Source organism: Vulpes vulpes, chromosome 14, assembly GCF_048418805.1.
Source record: "Vulpes vulpes isolate BD-2025 chromosome 14, VulVul3, whole genome shotgun sequence".
Lineage (NCBI taxonomy): Eukaryota > Metazoa > Chordata > Mammalia > Carnivora > Canidae > Vulpes > Vulpes vulpes.
Window position 1 is genome coordinate 74,024,769 of NC_132793.1, and position 17,401 is coordinate 74,042,169.

The 17,401-nt window shown below is 41.6% G+C and overlaps 1 protein-coding gene and 1 pseudogene across 4 annotated transcripts in view; both read right to left on the bottom strand.

Moving 5' to 3' along the window:
* Nucleotides 1–17,401, bottom strand: part of RASGRF2 (Ras protein specific guanine nucleotide releasing factor 2) — a 237,337-nt gene that overhangs the window by 86,021 nt on the left and 133,915 nt on the right. The window contains exons 16-17 of one of the 4 annotated variants that reach the window (XM_025998231.2): nt 12,829–12,954; nt 9,251–9,340 (exon numbers count right to left, since the gene is read on the bottom strand). In XM_025998231.2, the coding sequence (XP_025854016.1) occupies nt 9,251–9,340; nt 12,829–12,954 (216 nt within the window). Of the gene's footprint in view, nt 1–9,250; nt 9,341–12,828; nt 12,958–17,401 lie in introns of all 4 variants that reach the window. The other 3 variants (XM_025998230.2, XM_072736877.1, XM_072736876.1) reach the window with 3 other exon arrangements.
* Nucleotides 8,301–9,118, bottom strand: LOC112919723 (transcription factor BTF3 pseudogene; annotated as a pseudogene).

The window sequence follows — 17,401 nt, forward strand, 5'->3', positions numbered from 1 at the left end:
TGGTGCATAACCTGTATTGCACTGTGCCCCAAGCTTAGAAAGGCCCACACTTGGTTTAATGCTCAACTCTCACAGTCTTGAAATTCTAATTTTTTAAACAAGGGGACCAGCACTTTCTTACTGCACTGGGCTCTAAAGTGAATGCAGTCACTCCTGGCAATAGAACATATTTCCTTGAAATTGTGCAGAACTCCAAGAGATGAGAACATACCAAGGAAAAAACACAGTAGGACACAGGGAAGGGGGGACAAGTAAGAACTAAGACAAGGGGTATTGCACAGAAAATTAAAAGATGGGGGGAGCCCCAAATGAGAAACACTACATGCATCCAGCATTTGAACCTTAGACTTCCCAACACCGGTGCTAACTTGGGTTAGATAGACAGCCTGTTTCCTTTGATGTCCTGATTACCAGGAAATAGGACACGGGGAAACAAGAGAATTAGATTGAGACAGTGAGCAGTCTTTCCACTGATGGCAGATAGTAGAGCAGTGATTCTTAGCCTTATTTCTGCTTTCACACAATGCACATCGCAGCACATTTCCATCAATAACATCTCTCTGTTTTGGAGTATCTGCCTCTGGGGGGAAGCTGATCAGAATCCTCAGGGGGATACGGGTATTTTGAAGCAGTCCCTGACTGTTCTCATTCCACCCTACCCATGTTCCATTGAGAATCACTGCAAAGAAATATCTACAAGGCATTAACTTTCTGAGTTTGAAACAGAAAATCAATTTGTGATTGCTGCCTGAAGTTACAGTTTTACCTTGTAAAACAGACACTGGGGAAAAGGCCACATTCTGTGCCTTTCTTATGAGTTCACTCAATAAATAGATAAGCTACTTAAACAGAGCTGAGTATGCTCACAAATCCTGAAAGAGATCACAGACAGCAAGGTATATGTGACATTAACTTAATTCATGGTAACCAATATCCTACTGAAAATGTAATCCAATTCTCAATACAGAGATAAACGCTTCCTCCGACCAGATTATATCATTGTACTTAAGGCCCTCATTTCTGCAGTCCAGTGAAAGAAATTGCAGATCCTCAATACCAACTGCTAGCCAAGTAAGAATCTACCCACAGACGACTAATTTCACCAGGGCTCATTTCTCTGGAGTCACCAGCTGCTGACCTGTCAGGTGAATGCCAGGTGGACCTATCAGTGGGAAGAAGACGAAAGAAATGGGTGTGTTGTGGACAAAGACAGGATCAAGAGTCAGTAACAATGTTAAGTAACAGGATTCCCATGACTTGGTTCTTTCTGAAGCAGATGTGGGATGAAAGGTACCATCAGGGCAAAGAAAGCAGGAACTTGGTAGTGAACAGATTGGAGTGAGCCTTATTCTCAGTAACTACAAGAATCCGGGCCAGGCCCTTCACTGATCTGGGTCTCACGCTTGCTTCAGAATCTATCAAACAAGATGGAGAAAACTGTTCCCCGCTATTATTTCCACAGTATGTATGAGGGGGGCGGGGGAGGTGATGATGAGCAGCCTCCAGATCTTTCAATAAGATTACCCAATGAAAGCAAAAGTGGTCAAGTAGAAGAGAAAAGATGGACTTCCTATAGAACAGCTTGGCCCAAGGCATAGGAAACAATCAGGGAGGGCACTTAGGGATCGGGAGTCCATTGTTAGTCTGTAGGCATGTCTCAGGAAATCCTTTTTTTTTCTTAAGATTTTATTTATTTATTCATGAGAGACACACAGAGAGAGAGAGAGAGAGAGAGAGAGAGAGGCAGAGACACAGGCAGATGGAGAAGCAGGCTCCATGCAGGGAGCCCGATGCGGGTCTTGATCCAAGGACCCCGGGGTCATGACCTGAGTCAAAGGAAGACGTTCAGCCACTGAGCCACCCGGGTGCACCTTGTTCTGGGAAATCTTATCTGTATGAACCTACACTCTAGACGTTAAGTGTCACAGGAACCCGGAGGTCACACACTAGTGCTTCGCAGCCAAATGTGGTCCTCAGAAGTATTTTGTTTGACTTAGATGGCATTTTTTAAAAGTATGAATTCACTTCTAGCATTTAAAGAGAGATTTCGCATAAATATCCAACTTCCTGGCTTTCCTTTAAAAAAGAAAAGAAAGAAAACAGATGTGACAGCCCTAGGCTAGAACCCGTCATGGCAAAATCATGGAGACGGTGGCTGACCAGTGGCTACCTCCTTGACACGTGGCATCAGCTCTCCAGCCTCTCCTTCAGTTACCTCCTTGGCTCTAAAATGGACGAAACAGTAATGCAATCAAGTGGCAATTGGGCAATGTGAGTGAATCAAAAAAGTGAACAAGCACAAGCAACTATGTTGTACCTTTGCTGAGTAGAGACAGTAATAGAGGAGAACAGTCCCATGGAAAGGACAGCACAAAGAAAGGGAACTTGGCAATGCAACACGGTGTGACAGGGTGCCCAGGCCAGCGGGAACAGCGGTCTGGGTCTCCTTGAGACCAAAGACACAGGACGAGCAGAGGAGGCATTCCATGTGGTCTAGCTTGTTATGGGGCACGTCCCCCAGAAAAGAATGCAGTGACCACAGAACATGGACATTCCCAGCTGCTCTGCAGGCTGGTACAGTTAAACATGTCACTTCTCAGGTCCAAAATTCTTATTCCAGGCAGTGTGTGTCCATGTGTGTCTGTGTGTGTCTGTTTAAAAATAAGACTTGGAATCATTACTAAGTTAAATTTGATTTATCAAAGCTCTTTATTTTTCATTCATAACAGTGATAGTAATGTTTTACAAAAGAGATAAATTAGATACTTTTATCCCCAAACTTTCAAGTATGTATCTTTGATGAAATCATGAAAAAATATTTTTTTACATAGTTTGAGAAAAAATGGAAAATATGTCCCAAACGAGGATACCTCCAGTGGTGGAGGGGGGTGTAACTAACAAAGAGTCATTTATATTTAGGAATAAATGCAACAGAACAAATGTAAGACTTATATACTGAGAAATAAAAAATATTGCTGAAATGAGAACAGATCTAAATAAATAAAGACATTCCACATTCATAGATTTAAAAAAAGACCAAATATTGTTAGGATTGACAATTCTGCCCAAATTGACCTACAAAATCAATAGAATCGCTATAAAAATTCCACGTGAGACTTCCATTTTCAGCTCTGACATGTAAAGAACTTAGTAGGTGACAGACACATTTGTCTCTACTACAAGTAAAAAATGGACAAACTGAAAATCAGTGATGTTTCTTGGACACATCAGAAAATTGCGGTTGCAGAACTAACGACCACCCCCAAATCTAGAGGGACAGGTGCATCCTGAGAGACACAGCTGATATCTGCTTCTCGGGAGCAGAAGTTGCTGGAGCCATGAACCGGAAGCAACACCGAATGGTCAGTGGCTGAATGTGGACCAGCAGCAGAGTGGGAACTGCTGAGGACTGCCTTCTTAGGGGGACCCCACACTATTTCTGGCTCTTGCAGGCAGAGGGGGAAGAGCACCGTTATGAAATACGCCTAGAGCCTTCTCTGTAAAAAGGTCTACTCTCCAGGGAAAAAGACGGGCTAAGCCTTACTCAGCTTGGGGAAGAGCATCCCTCCCACTCCTGTCTTATCTATGGAGAAAATAATACAGTCTAGGGGGGTCAGGGCTTCAGTGAAACACATTGGGAATGCTACAACCAGAGAAGGAACAAACACATCAAATCCAGAGTCCAGCAGTTTCTCAGCTTGGCTCCCTACTAGGAACACCTGGAGAACTTAATATCCTGATGCCCAGCATGGACCCAGACCAGTCAAGTCAGAATCTCCAGGGATGGAACCAGGTACCAGTATTTTAAAAAATATTTTATTTATTTATTCATGAGAGACAGAGAGAGAGAGGCAGAGGGAGAAGAAGCAGGCTCCATGCAGGGAACCTAATGTGGGGCTCGATCCCAGGGCCCAGGGATCATGACCTGAGCCAAAGGCAGATGCTCAGCCACTGAGCCACCCAGGCACCTCTGGGTACCAGTATTTTTAAAAACTGGCCCAAGCCAAATTCACACCAAATTCAGATCTACTGTTGACTACACAGGCTTGAGTGGTTTGACAAAAGAGAAAACAGATAATGAATTATCTACTTTACAAGTACCAGATAATTACCAATAAAGAGCTCACTATTTCCCTACGCAATTTTAACTGTACCATTAATTTTCCCATAAGTACATTCGACCATTCCTCAATTTTGTTAATTTACCTTGACTTGCAGAGAACAGTAAAACATATAATCTGCTCACAGATAATCAAGAGTTGCTTGTAGTACCTCCATTGCCATTATTTCTAGTCTTATAAAAATAACCCATCTCACATTTCCATATTTCATTTTAGATCATTTCATAAACTCTATAATTAACCCTAGAGCTTCAGGTGTGTAGTAAGCACCATGATGCACCCTGATATGTCTATTCACTGGATGTGCATTTCTATTCATATAACTATATCCAAAGTGCACCTGCAGATTCCCTGTATCAGCAGCCCTCTGAAATGCACACATTTTAATTTCTACTTTAATGCAGAGCTTCTAAATTTGAGCAGATGCTTAAAAATACATTGCAACCAGTATAGAGACACACAAGACCTTGCTAATTGTCCTTCATCTACATCTTGTATAGACTTAAAGCTCCACTACAGGAAAGGACACTTCCTGAACTGATGATGATTTTTCCCACCCCCACCGCCACTCCCCAAGTAACAAAATTTCCTATAGCTGCTGTAATTCCAAGAATGATCTGGAGCGGATTCATAAACAGATTTATTAGGAAGCCAATGACACTTAAGTTTTAGGGCCTCCCATCGGGTATGGGCTTCTTCCAAAGCCCTCAGAGGTGTCCTAAAGGTTTGTACTGGTGATTTTATATTCTTTTCCCTGAGCTGATTGTTTAAGTGTTAGGCCCCCAAATTTTAGATCCTGGGGCACCTGGGTGGCTCAGTGATTAAGTGTCTGTCTGCCTTTGGCTCAGGGCATGATCCCGGGGTCCCGGGATCAAGTCCCACATCGGGCTCCCTTCAGGGAGCCTGCTTCTCCCTCTGCCTCAGTCTCTGCCTTTTTCTGTGTGTCTATCATGAATATATAAATAAACAATCTTTTTTTAAAAAAATTCTGGATACCACCGTAAGCAGGCCCAGTGTAACTTGGCTGCCAATTGGAAGGCAAGCACTAAATAAACTGTTAAATCTTCAGACTGTGAAGTTAACCAGAATTGGTTTAGGGTTACAATCATACCCACGGAATTGGATTTCTTTGTCTCTAATGAGGAACCTCCAAGGGAGGTAAAGGGATACAGGAGAGACTAATCCATCTTTGAAAAGGGCCAAGTTCTAGGTCCTAAAGAAACCTGTGGGGAAAACCCAGGTTTTTCCAGTGTGCATGGAAATTAGACAGTCCCAGACCCGGGGAGTGGATCCCCAGGCCACAGTCCACAAATAAAATTAGCTTTCTATGCATTTAGGGCCAAGTGGGTGCTACTTGTCTGTGTCTTTATAAGGAAAACTTTCTGTCTGCTTTCTCACTAAATTTGAAATTTCTGTTAATGAAATAGCAAAGCCTTCCAAGCAATAATTAGGAAGAAATGGCTTCACATGCAAATGCCTGGAGTGGACATTTGAAAACATAATCATTGACTGACAGATCTAACCCAGAGTCGCCAGACTTCCGTGTATTAGGATGGGGGTAGGGGTGGAAGTAGGCAAGTGGGAGAGGATGAAAGCAGGAGTGCACCTGAAGGGAGCCTGAAACACGGAGGCCCACTCTGCGACCACATGGCCTAACCGGGCATTTCCTTCTTCCTGCCCGGGGCTGGGACACAGCAGAGTCACACTGACAGGTGGGCCCATGGTACAGTCGTACAAGCAGACAGGAGGCCTGCAAAGGCTGATGCAAGCGTGAGGGTTCACATGCTCACACAACCTTCTCTCCTGTTTGCCTGGGCAACTCTCTTCAGCGAATCTGGGTCAGTGATTCCTGGTTCAGAAAGTGGATACAAAGTCTGGTTCGGGAGTTAACTGCTATCTGGCACTCTCTTCCCTTGAACACTTGTCCGTCTGGCTCTAGCCCTTTCCAGGGCAGCTCAGACGCTCCCTGGCTGGCCAGTAAGTCCAGATTATCTTCTGCACACTTCCCAGTTTCTGCTCCCAGTCCACCTTCCTCAGCCACCTGAGTACCCAACTCTCTGGCCGAGTTCTCCAGGAATCCCCTGGGTGGGGGGCCAGCTCCACTGAGCGGCTGAGCCCCCGGAATATACTGACCCCCAGTCCAAAAGAAATCCCCTCTCTTACCACCACTAGCCACTGCAACTGACCCATGTGCAACCTGCCACCCTTACAGCAGGGCCACAGCCACTGTCAAATCAACCCTTTATTTCTTTACTTCTAAACTGAATCATGTGGCACCAGACCACGTTACAGGCAACATCAGCAACACTGAAATAAAGAAGCAGTCTGCTCACCCAGGATCAGGCTACCCTGCCCCTAGCCACAGTGGCTGTGGGCAATCACTATCCACCCCTCCTTAGCTGGCTCACTGAAGAGAGCTTTCTTCCTAAAGCTATTTCAGAAGTATGGAAGAAGCAAGAAGAAAGGCGGCAGAAACAGCAATGTTTAAATGGTACACAAGAATTGGCTATTTTGGTTACTTTATCCTCTGGCCCATTATGCATGCCCAAGCCAAAGTCAAGCGCCATTCTCTAAAGCTCGTTGGAATTTTGCTGCAATCCCAGGTGAAAAAGAAGTACCTTCCTCCTCCCTAGCCTCCAGCAAATGCAGAAATAGGCTCATTGTGAATTAACATAAAAACTATTTTCCCTCATGAACCATATTTACATTAAAAAACCTACAAGGAAGCTCTGTACTTCACTTTTGCCAAAGACAGACTAGTTTGTGAGATGGAGAGACAGAGGAGAAGCTCTCCACAAATCACAGTCGGTAACCAATTCTGCCGAGAGCAGAGTGAAGACTACTGCATTATTTCACCAAAGAAATGTTCATTTTTGTAGAATGGAGGCAACAACAGAAGTCAATTGGATTGACAAGACATCAATACTATTACCATAACAGGCTGTTTTGTGTTATATTGATGGGCATTTGGGGGGAAGGTTTTGAGAATAATTAGACAAAAAAAAAAAAACCAGCTTTCCCAACCACATCCAATGCAGCATTTGTGGCAAAATAGTGGAGTAGAATGACGTGAGTCTGCAAAGATTTCCATTCAGTTGAGATATATATATATGTGTATATATATATATATATATATATATATACACACACACACATATATATAATGGAATATAATTATATATGTAATTACTATGGTAGTTCATGTTCAGTATAGAGCATCTCTCTGTTCTTACTTCAGTTTAGGAAGAATTCACACAGATAGTACCTACCAGCTACTATTGTTGAATACAAGTTCATAGACTTTGGCATTGGAGTTTTTTGTGGTGGGTGAACAATGGCTAATTAACAAAATACACACTCACTCATGGTTCTACAAAGCATGATGATCAGAACCCATTGGGTAGGTTTAGGTGAAGACACTGACAGCACCAAGGTCATTTAAACCACATACAGATTTGTTTTAAAAGTCCTTCTTGCACGTGAGAGAAGAAGACAGGGATAATGAATTATGACTTCCAATTATTAGAAAATTTTAAGTTCTTCTTCATTACCTGGAAAATTACCCAGGAGCAATTCAGTAAGCATTGTGGAGCTACTGGAAGTGATTATAAGTCAGCTCAAGCAACAGTCCTTCCGTCCTCTTTCCCTCCACAAGCCTTCCTTCCTGCCTTGCATATGCTTTTATCATTGTAGTCAATTAAAAAGGAAATATTTGTTCCTTTTGTAATCTGGCTAGAAAGGTTAGAGAACTCCATAAAACAACATGGAAGAAATAACACATCCTTCCGTGATACAGAAGTTCTTAAAAGTATCATCCACACAATACCTGTGTAGGACTTACCTGAAGGCGCTTACTTAAAAGACAGTCTGTGGATGAAGGGGAGTGGGGAGAAAGAGGCTTCTGGCTAAAAACTGAGTAAGCCGTGGGAATAAAAGGCACAGCAGAGGGAATACAGTCAATACATGGTAGCTACACTTGTGGTGAGCATAGCATAAGGTATGGGGATGTTGAATCACTGGGTTGTACGCCTGAAGCCAGTGTATCGTTGTGTGCCAACTATACTCAAATAAAAAAAAAACTAAAAATAAGTAAATAAATAATACATCACTAAAAGACACACTGGCTTAAAATAGGAGCTGGGAATAGGCATTCTTTTTTTTTTTTTCCTAGGCAAAGAACTTTATTAACCTTGTTTCAAACTTTATTCCCAGGCTTCTTCAGCTTAATTAGCTGCAAAGAATGAATTGTGTATAAGCAAAAACTGAGAAGAGCTGCAGTGTCCAAGAGGCTTGGGCTTAAAAATATTAGAGATCTAGATTTTATCAGATCCATGAACAAAATTTTAAAAAGCAGTCATAATATAAAATAGCAGCTCCCAATCATTTCCTCAAGTTTTATCTTCTTCAGAAGTTGACTCAATTCAGTTTGCTTCATTCTTGGAAGCTTCATCAAAATGCTCCACAAGATCTGAAACTTCATCATCATCACCCTCTCCCGTAGCAAGTGGTGCTTTTCCATCCACAGACTGTTTGGGCAGAGCTTCAGCCAATCTTCTTAAACTAGTCAGACTGTCTGCACCAAGCTGGTTCAACATACTGGGTAGCGTATCTGTCGGCTGCTTTGTCTCCCCATGGCCTGTGATGGTGAAAGTGTTCACCGCCAGCGATGCCTGAACTTCAGGGTTGTTAAAGTGGATCACTGTTCCTTGGTTTGTGAACATATTCACTTCTTCAAAACCAGAGATATTGCTTACCCCTACCTTCTTTAAGGAGAACTGAAGTTGTTTGTTTTTTTTTTTTTTATCATCTGCTGTAGCTGTTCTATGAACCACCTTCTCTCAACGAGCAGCTCCTCTCCCATCAGTGTGCACTTGTGCTTGCAGTTTGGCGAGTGTCTCCTGGCTCATGATGGTTTCTTTCCTCTTGTGGGAGCAGAAATGGGACCGCGTGGGGGGAACAGGGTTGGTGCTCAGGGGGTCTCAGGTGGACCAGCCCAGACCAGGTGCACACACGCGGGGACGCCGGGACCAGGCATTCTTAAGGAGCTGCCCAACGCTAACCAACACACTGGCAGGCAGGAACACTGATTCAGGATAAGTTACTCTACGTAGCTGCTCACCCCTACTCACCTGGTGGACTTCCATGTCCTGCAGCCGCCGTAGCAATTGCAAAAGCAGAAGCAGGTGAAACAGAGCAGTGGGAGTTGTCAGCCGTCTGTCCTGGTTATTTAAAAGAATGGAAATAGCATGGTGAAGCAGATGGGTAATATTCTGTAATGAAAACTCTTATTTTCATTCCTGCACTGGATGAAGGATTGGGCCCAATGCCCTGTATTGTCCTTGTTAGTAGAAAAAAAAAAAAAGATTTTACATCAGTAATTCTACTCTAGGTATATACCCAGCGGAACCAAGAACATATCCACACAAAAACCAATACGTAGTTCTTGTGTGAATATCCCTAGCAGCATTCTTCACAATAGCCAAAGAGTACAAACACCTAAATGTCCAACAGCCACTGAATGGGTAAACCAAATGTGGTATATTGATACAAGGGAATATTATTTAGCTACCAAAAGGAATGAAGCACTGATACGTACTACTCCATGAATGATCCTTGAAAACATTATGCTAAGGGAAAGGAGTTAATCACAAAAAGTCATGCATTGTATGATTCCATGTATATGAAACGTCTGCAATAGGTAAATCCACAGAAAGTAGATTAGTGGTTGCCAGAGGTCAGAGGGAGAGGAGAAAGGAGAATGACTGCTAATGGGTACAGGGTTTCTTTCGGGGTAATAAAAATGCTCTGTGAGACAGTGGTGATGGCCGCCCAGTCTTGTGACTCTATAAAAGCCACTGAATTGTATGGTTGATAAAGGCAAACATTATGGTATGTGAATTATATCTCAATACAAAAAAAATAGTTCTTAAAATTTCCTGCATCAAAAAAATTCCCCACATTATACTACGGATAGAATTTTCTTCCCAAATCACCTTTAAAATGAGGATGCATTCTAAAATCAAAAGGATGCTCTGAGCACCCTTGTGCAGCCCCTTCCCTTTTCAGATACCTTACATACAGTGTCTGATAATGCGGATGCCAACCTCACTGTTTTTCCTCACTCAGGCTTTTAGCGAAAATAATTCACTGTGGTTCTGACCTGCAGGGTTTTCATTAGTTTGCCCCTAAAGTGATACAGTCACACTTAAAATGAGTAAATATGAGGCGAAGCAAAGAGCTACTTAATACGCCCAAGTAGAAAGCAGAGAACGGCTCCACCCTCTCCTTTAGCAGCAGCAATTAAATATTTGTGGAACAAGGTGGCAAGTAGACAGATGAACGGGCAAATTTTCAGCTAAACGGCAAGGAAATGTGTGACACTGTCCCCATTTGGATCCTCCATTTTCTCACAGATTTCAGCTTCCTTCCCATGTTCACATGTCTCTGGGATTTAGTCACATCAGAGAAGAAACAAAGGACTTAATTTAATTCACAAACAGGATGAGGATTTCCAAATAATGCTTATATAAAGTTTTCATATATGAATATAAATATGTGAAAAAAGACTATAAGACAGAGCCCTGATAATAGCCACCAAGTGAATAGTATTTGTTTCTTATGTTGGTAGAGTTTTGTTTCCCTGGATTTTGGCCCCAGACTCTTCCAGGTTACCATGAACTTATGTGGCAATGGTCAAGGAAGTTGCCAAGGCCTGGACTGATCAAAGCTCTAAGAGTAGTAAAGAGATTTGGCTAAGCTCCCTAGAGGACCCGTAACAAGCCAGGGCCAGTCCTGCTTGCCATTTGCATTTACCAGAGCCACTCAAATGTCAGGGTGACCCATGACTGATCAGGAGCCTGAAATGGCTCCACTCCCCCAAGACTGATAGCCATCTGGGTGAGTCGTCATCGTCATCTTCTTCTTCTTTTTTTTTTTTTTTTTAAGATTTTATTCATTTATTCATTAGAGACACAGAGAGAGAGAGGCAGAGACACAGGCAGAAGGAGAAGCAGGATCCCTGTGGGGACCCCGATGCAGGACTCGATCCCAGGACCCCTGGGGATCGTGACCCAAGCCAAATGCAGATGCTCAACCACTGAACCACCCGGGTGCCCCGTGGGCGAGTCTTTTGACAACAGCCTGACCCAGGTTAGCTTCTCTTGGATCTAATCGCAATGACAACTTCCACCACAGAGCCAAGGCTACAAATGAAGCAGCCATTTGGAGTATACACTCTCTGTTTTGCTAAACAGCTCTACTCGAAGCAGGAGTACGAAAGTCAAAAACTGTTTACATTTTACTTGGATTACATGGGGTGAATCTGGTTTCATAACTGAATAGTTTTCTCTTCCAGTTTGAAATAACTAACTTGAAGGGAAAGAAGGAAATATTTCAAAAACAACTGTTGTGTTGTTTTTGATTAGTAAAAAAAAAAAAAAAAAAAAAAAAAAAAGTGTAAGGATTAACAACACATCCCTTTACTTTGTTTTTAAATATTTCTAAGGTTTAAAAAGTGTTTAAAGTTTGTAATCCTAGAAGAGGAAAACATTATAACATTATCTGAATGCATACCTAATGGCAAACCACTGTAAAAATGTTTCAAAAAACAACTGTTATTTGGATATTTTTTTTATTTGAACAATGGGGAAATCAAAGATTTCTACCTTTTGGTCTGACGGGTTTTCCTCCAATTAGAGGACATTTGGTATGTTCTAAAACAAAGTATGGGTAATGCTTTATAATTTTCATAACTATAGAAAATATACCAGTTCCTGCCACATGAACAATAATGATAACTGGGGTCCCATGCAACTGGACCTTATTTTATTTTAAAATTTTTATTTAAATTCTATTTAGTTAACATAGTATATTATTAGTTTCAGGGGTAGAATCCAGTGATTCATCAGTTGCATTCCACACCCAGTGCCCATTCCATCGGGTGCCCTCAGTAATGCCCATCACCCGCTTACCCCATCCCCCATCCACTTCCCTTCCCACACCCCTCAGTTTGCTTCCTAGAGTTGAGTCTCTTATGGTTTGCCTCCCTCTCTGTTTTTATCTTATTTTATTTTTCCTTCTCTTCCCCTATGTTCATCTGTTTTGTTTCTTAAATTCCACATATGATTGAAATCCTATGTTGGTGAGGATGCAGACAAAGGGGAAGCCTCTTATACTGCTGGACGGAATGCAAACTGGAAAACAATATAGAGCTTCCTTGAAAAATCAGCACTAGAACTACGCTACAGCCCAGCAAATGCACTACTAGGAATTCATCCAACTGGACCCGATTTTAGGTGGAATACTGTTCTTAATAAGGTCCCTCCAAAATTGTGGTGTCTCAAATGAGTCTATTTTATATAGAAACTACATTAGGATTCACGACAAGGTATCAGTCTGGGAACATTTTGACAGAAGCAGCGTTGAGATTCTTCAAGAAGCCATCCTCTAAGGACAAGCCTCTCGATTCATGTTACTCCACGGGCAGTGCAGTACAATGATGGGGTCAAATCAGCATTAGTTACAGCAATGACATATCCTCAAATCCTTTATCTCCCCACTACTTGACAGCAACATTGTTTCCTTCCAACTGATTTTTATAACCAAGATCACAAAATATTCTGGGAGCGACACAGGTAAAAGAAAGGTTCAGAAGCTAGAAACTACCTTTTGCTTTTATATTTCCGCGTCTCCTACTGAGCTTACTTACCTACAGGCTGGCGATAGCGGAGATGCTGAGGTGTGGAGGGTGATCGGCAAGGTGAAAGGTCTGTGCTGTCCACCGCCGGGGAACCTTCCATTCCAGCTCGGTCCACAGGGGCAGACTCAAGGACAGCTGCTTGGAAACATTGGGCATTTTAACAACCAGGCTGTGAATTCAAGACATTCTTGTCAGTCTCATGCACAGAAACACGAAGGTTTGCTATGGATAACTGCCTTTCAGAATAGCCAAGATTTTTAAAGGGCTTTAATATGAAATCAAGTCATTCCTCCTAGCAGAGTGCTAATGTCACTAAATCTCAGTGCAGTGTCTTCTTTATTGCTATCTTACTGACCCTGCTGAGCCTGGCTAACCCTACCCAGTCCTCTCTGCCCAACACAACAGGTGTCAAAAAGATCAGGGGATATGCTGTGGCTTCCCTACCCTCCAGAAGAGTGGGGGAAGAGGGATATTTGCAGATTGTAAATCAGACTAGGGTCAGAGTTAGGACTTCACTAATTCTTTGCTTTGGTTACCCTCTTAACCCAATTAGAGTTAGAATCTCTACCACTGTGGCCCTCCAGCAAGCTCTGGGAACTCCTAAGGATCTAGAGCTGCCCTCTCCAAAATGGTAGCATTAGCCAAAGATGAACTAGGTAAATTTAAATTAAAATGAACTAAAGTTAAATTACTATTTCAGTTCCTTTTTTGCACTAACCGTATTTCAAATGCTTAGTGCCTAATGTGGCTAGTGGCTACAGTACAGGATGGCAGAGATTTACAGCATTTCCATCCTCCCAGAAAGTTCTACTGGATAGCCCTGTTCTAAAAGTACAGATCAGCAGGAGGCAAGTGGAAATTTTTAGAATGAACTATTGGGGAAGTTTAAAATCATTTGAGCCTTTTCACTGCAACTAAGATCCCATCAATAAAAGACACATCATTCCTGGGTCACATTAGGCTATTACTGGTGATGTTTCTGTACCACTCCTACTGGCTTATTAACCAGGTAAAACTGCAACTCTGTGCATGTTCTTTCACAGAAAAGCACTACAAAAAATTAATAAATTTCCAGCAACTCTTGTATTTCTTTTTCCTTGGGTTTTTCATTAACCAATAACAGCTGTGTCACCTCTGTTAACTTCACATTATCCCTGTCCGTGGGACTGCTCTCAGCTCAGCTCCCTTTGCCATTCCATTCAAGACTTTCCCCCAATAAACCCTTTCAAAATCCCTAATGACTTCTTGCATGTGATCTGCTTCCTTGGAAATAGGGCCACAATTCAGCTCTTTTGAAATACAAAGGGGCCAAGGAAGGGAAATGGCTCGGCTCTTTCCCTGAATGACATAATTACAGTAAAGCTGGCAGTGATGCAGGATACAGACAAAAAAATCCATGCTTAGCTGTTAGTTTTATTATTTTCTAAATAACTCTCTCAAAATTCAGTAATGGAAGGCATCTGCTCTGCAAGAGCGACCAGAATATCAAATACATGTCCTTCGGCTGATTCAACCATTCACTCCTCCGAGGCAGATGAAAAAGTCATTTAGTCAGCAATTATACTGAACCCAGAAAATTTCCCAGTGAGAGAGCTGGTCAGGCCCCCGAACAGCCCCTGAAAGGACAGGAAAGCAAAGAATAACACTGTAAGCAAAAGGCAGCTACAGAGAGAAGAAACCATGCCAGCAGGGTGGGGGGAGAAGAAGCATTTCCTTCTGGCATGTTCACTTTCAATCAAGTTCCATGCAAACAGCTTTGCTTTCAGGACTAGTAGGCAGATGTGGGCTCAAAACAAATGCTAAAATTGGGAGCACTTTCAGCCCACAGGCAGGCAATTTTCAAGCTAAGAACACAGAAACAGACACCGGGGATGTAGGCTAGGCAGCAACATTTAGGCTGGGTTGCACAGCCGTGACCTGAGTGCACACGGGTGGGTGAGAACCTCAGATACAGGGAGCAATCCTGTACCTTCCCTTTCTTGCCTGCCACTGGGTGGACTTTTGTGGAGATCCTACTGTGGGGTGGAAAACGGATGTGAGCTGGGTTGATATGTGCACTTCTTAGGAGAATCCAGGGTGGAAGAAGATGGGGACTGCCTACTAGGAATTAAAGGAGGGCACTAATGAATAATAGGTGAGCCTGTAACAGATCTGGGGACTGAGCTGGGTGGAAAAGAAAGTGCATTCGTTTTCCCTATAAGGTTCATTGTTTTGCTCACTTTAAGGGATAGCTCCTATTTCTCTTCTTTTCCTTTATGTCATTTGAAGTTCTCTTGCCAGAGGATATTGCAAGGCTGGCATTATCATTGCAATGACAATAAAACTGGACAAAGGTCACTAGCATTTTTCAAATGGTGTGCCCTGAAACTGTCTAACTGATCAGCAGTGAGAGAGACCTATGGCCTCAGTATGGACCTATCGGATGAAGTTGGTGTTATGCAATGAGGTTGTACAGAGTTGATTCCTGAAGTGAAAAGCCAAAAATGTATCAACTGTTGGCACAGGATTCTTATTCAAGTTTGCCAACTGTTTTAAGTGTTAACATTATGCAAAGCACATGCAAACATCTTTCAAATTAAAGACAGATCAGTGTCTCCCTTTTCTTTGCCAATTAGAATTTTCAAGACCAGACAACAGAGTTAACACAGCAGCACTCTTGGCTTCTACAGACATCGTGTACACACACACACACACACACACACACACACACACACATTCTGAATCTGTCAGACTTATGCTGAAGTGTTTTATCCAAGATTTTCTTAGGCCTATTGATGACCAATGTTGCCCATTTACCAATGCAAAAATAAAAGAAAAATCTATGATTCCTTTGTTTCACTTCTTCAGAAAAATACCACAGAGCTCCCTGGTGTCCAGTGTTAATTCTGAACTTTCTACTCACAGCATTTTCTTTACGGGAATCCACAGGATAAATTATTGTCAAGTCCCAGTACAAGAAAAGATGTGCCTGTACACCAGTCTATTCTTAGGTTTCATTATGAATCACATAATTGATTACTTTCAGAATCCAAACCAGGGCTACTCTAGGAAGTGCAGAAGACCACACAAGTGTTGTGTTCACTCACCGTTCACTAACCATACCCTTGGCCTCATACAATTTTTCTTCATTGCTTGATTTCCTTATTAATTTTATTTTTAGCCCACGTTCCTATTTGAACTACCACTTAACAAGATGGTAAGTAAATACATTGAAAGTAATCGGAAAACAGCTACAGAAAGGGAAAAGAAATAAAGATATAAAGGGGCTGGAGAACAATCTATCATCAAAAGAAAGCTGAAGCAGCCATATCATCAGACAATCTAGATTTTAAACCAAAGACTTTAACAAGAAATGAAGAAGGGCATTATATCATATTTAAGGGGTCTGCCCATCAAGAAGATCCAACAATTGTAAATATTTATGCCCCCAACATGGGAGTAGCTAGATATATGAATCAATTAATAACAAATACAAAGAAACTCACTGATAATAATACAATAATAGTAGGGGACTTTAACACCCTACTTATAGCAATGAACAGATTGCCTAAGCAGAAAACCAACAAGGTAACAATGGCTTTGAATGATACACCTGACCAGATGGACTTAACAGGCATATTCAGAACATTTCATAAAGCCGCAGACTATATATTCTTTTCAAGTACATATGGAACATTCTCATAGTGGGTCTGTGAAAACAGATCACATGCTGGGTCAAAAATCAGCCCTCTAACACATACAAAAAGATTGAGATCATACCATGCATATTTTCAGACCACAACACTATGAAACTGGAAGTCAACCACAAGAAAAAATTTGGAAAGACTATAAATACATGGAGGTAAAATAACATCCTACTAAAGAATGAATGGGTTAAAAGAAATTTAGAAAGAAATTAAAAAGTACATTAAAGCAAAGGAAAATGAAAACACAACAGTCCAAAACCTCTGAGGTACAGCAAAGGCAGTTCTAAGAAGAAAGTATATTGCAATATAGGCCTATCTTAAGAAGCAAGAAAAGTCTCAAATACACAACCTAACTTCATCCCTGAAGGAGATAGAAAATGAACAGCAAATAAAACCTAAAGCCAGCAGAGGAAGGGAAATAATAAAGATTAAAGCAGAAATAAATGATACAAAACAAAACAAAACAAGAGAACCGATTAATGAAACTAAGAGCTAGTTCTTTGAAATAATTAATAAAATTAATAAACCCCTAGCTAGACCTAAAAAGAGAAAGAATCCAAATAAATAAAATCAGGAATGAAAGAAGAGAGATCACAACCAACACCACAGAAATACAAACAATTATAAGAGAATATCATGAAAATTTATATGCCAGCAAACTGGGCAATCTGGAAGAAATGGACAAATTCCTAGGATCATACAAACTACCAAAGCTGAAACAGGAAGAAATAGAAAACCTAAACAATCCCATAAGCAGTAAAGAAATTGAATCAGTAATAATCTCCCAAAAAACAAAGGTCCAGGGCCAGAGGGTTTCCCAGAAAAATTCTACCAGACATTTAAAGAGTTAATATCTATTCCTCTAAAACTGTTCCAAAAAATAGGAATAGAAGGAA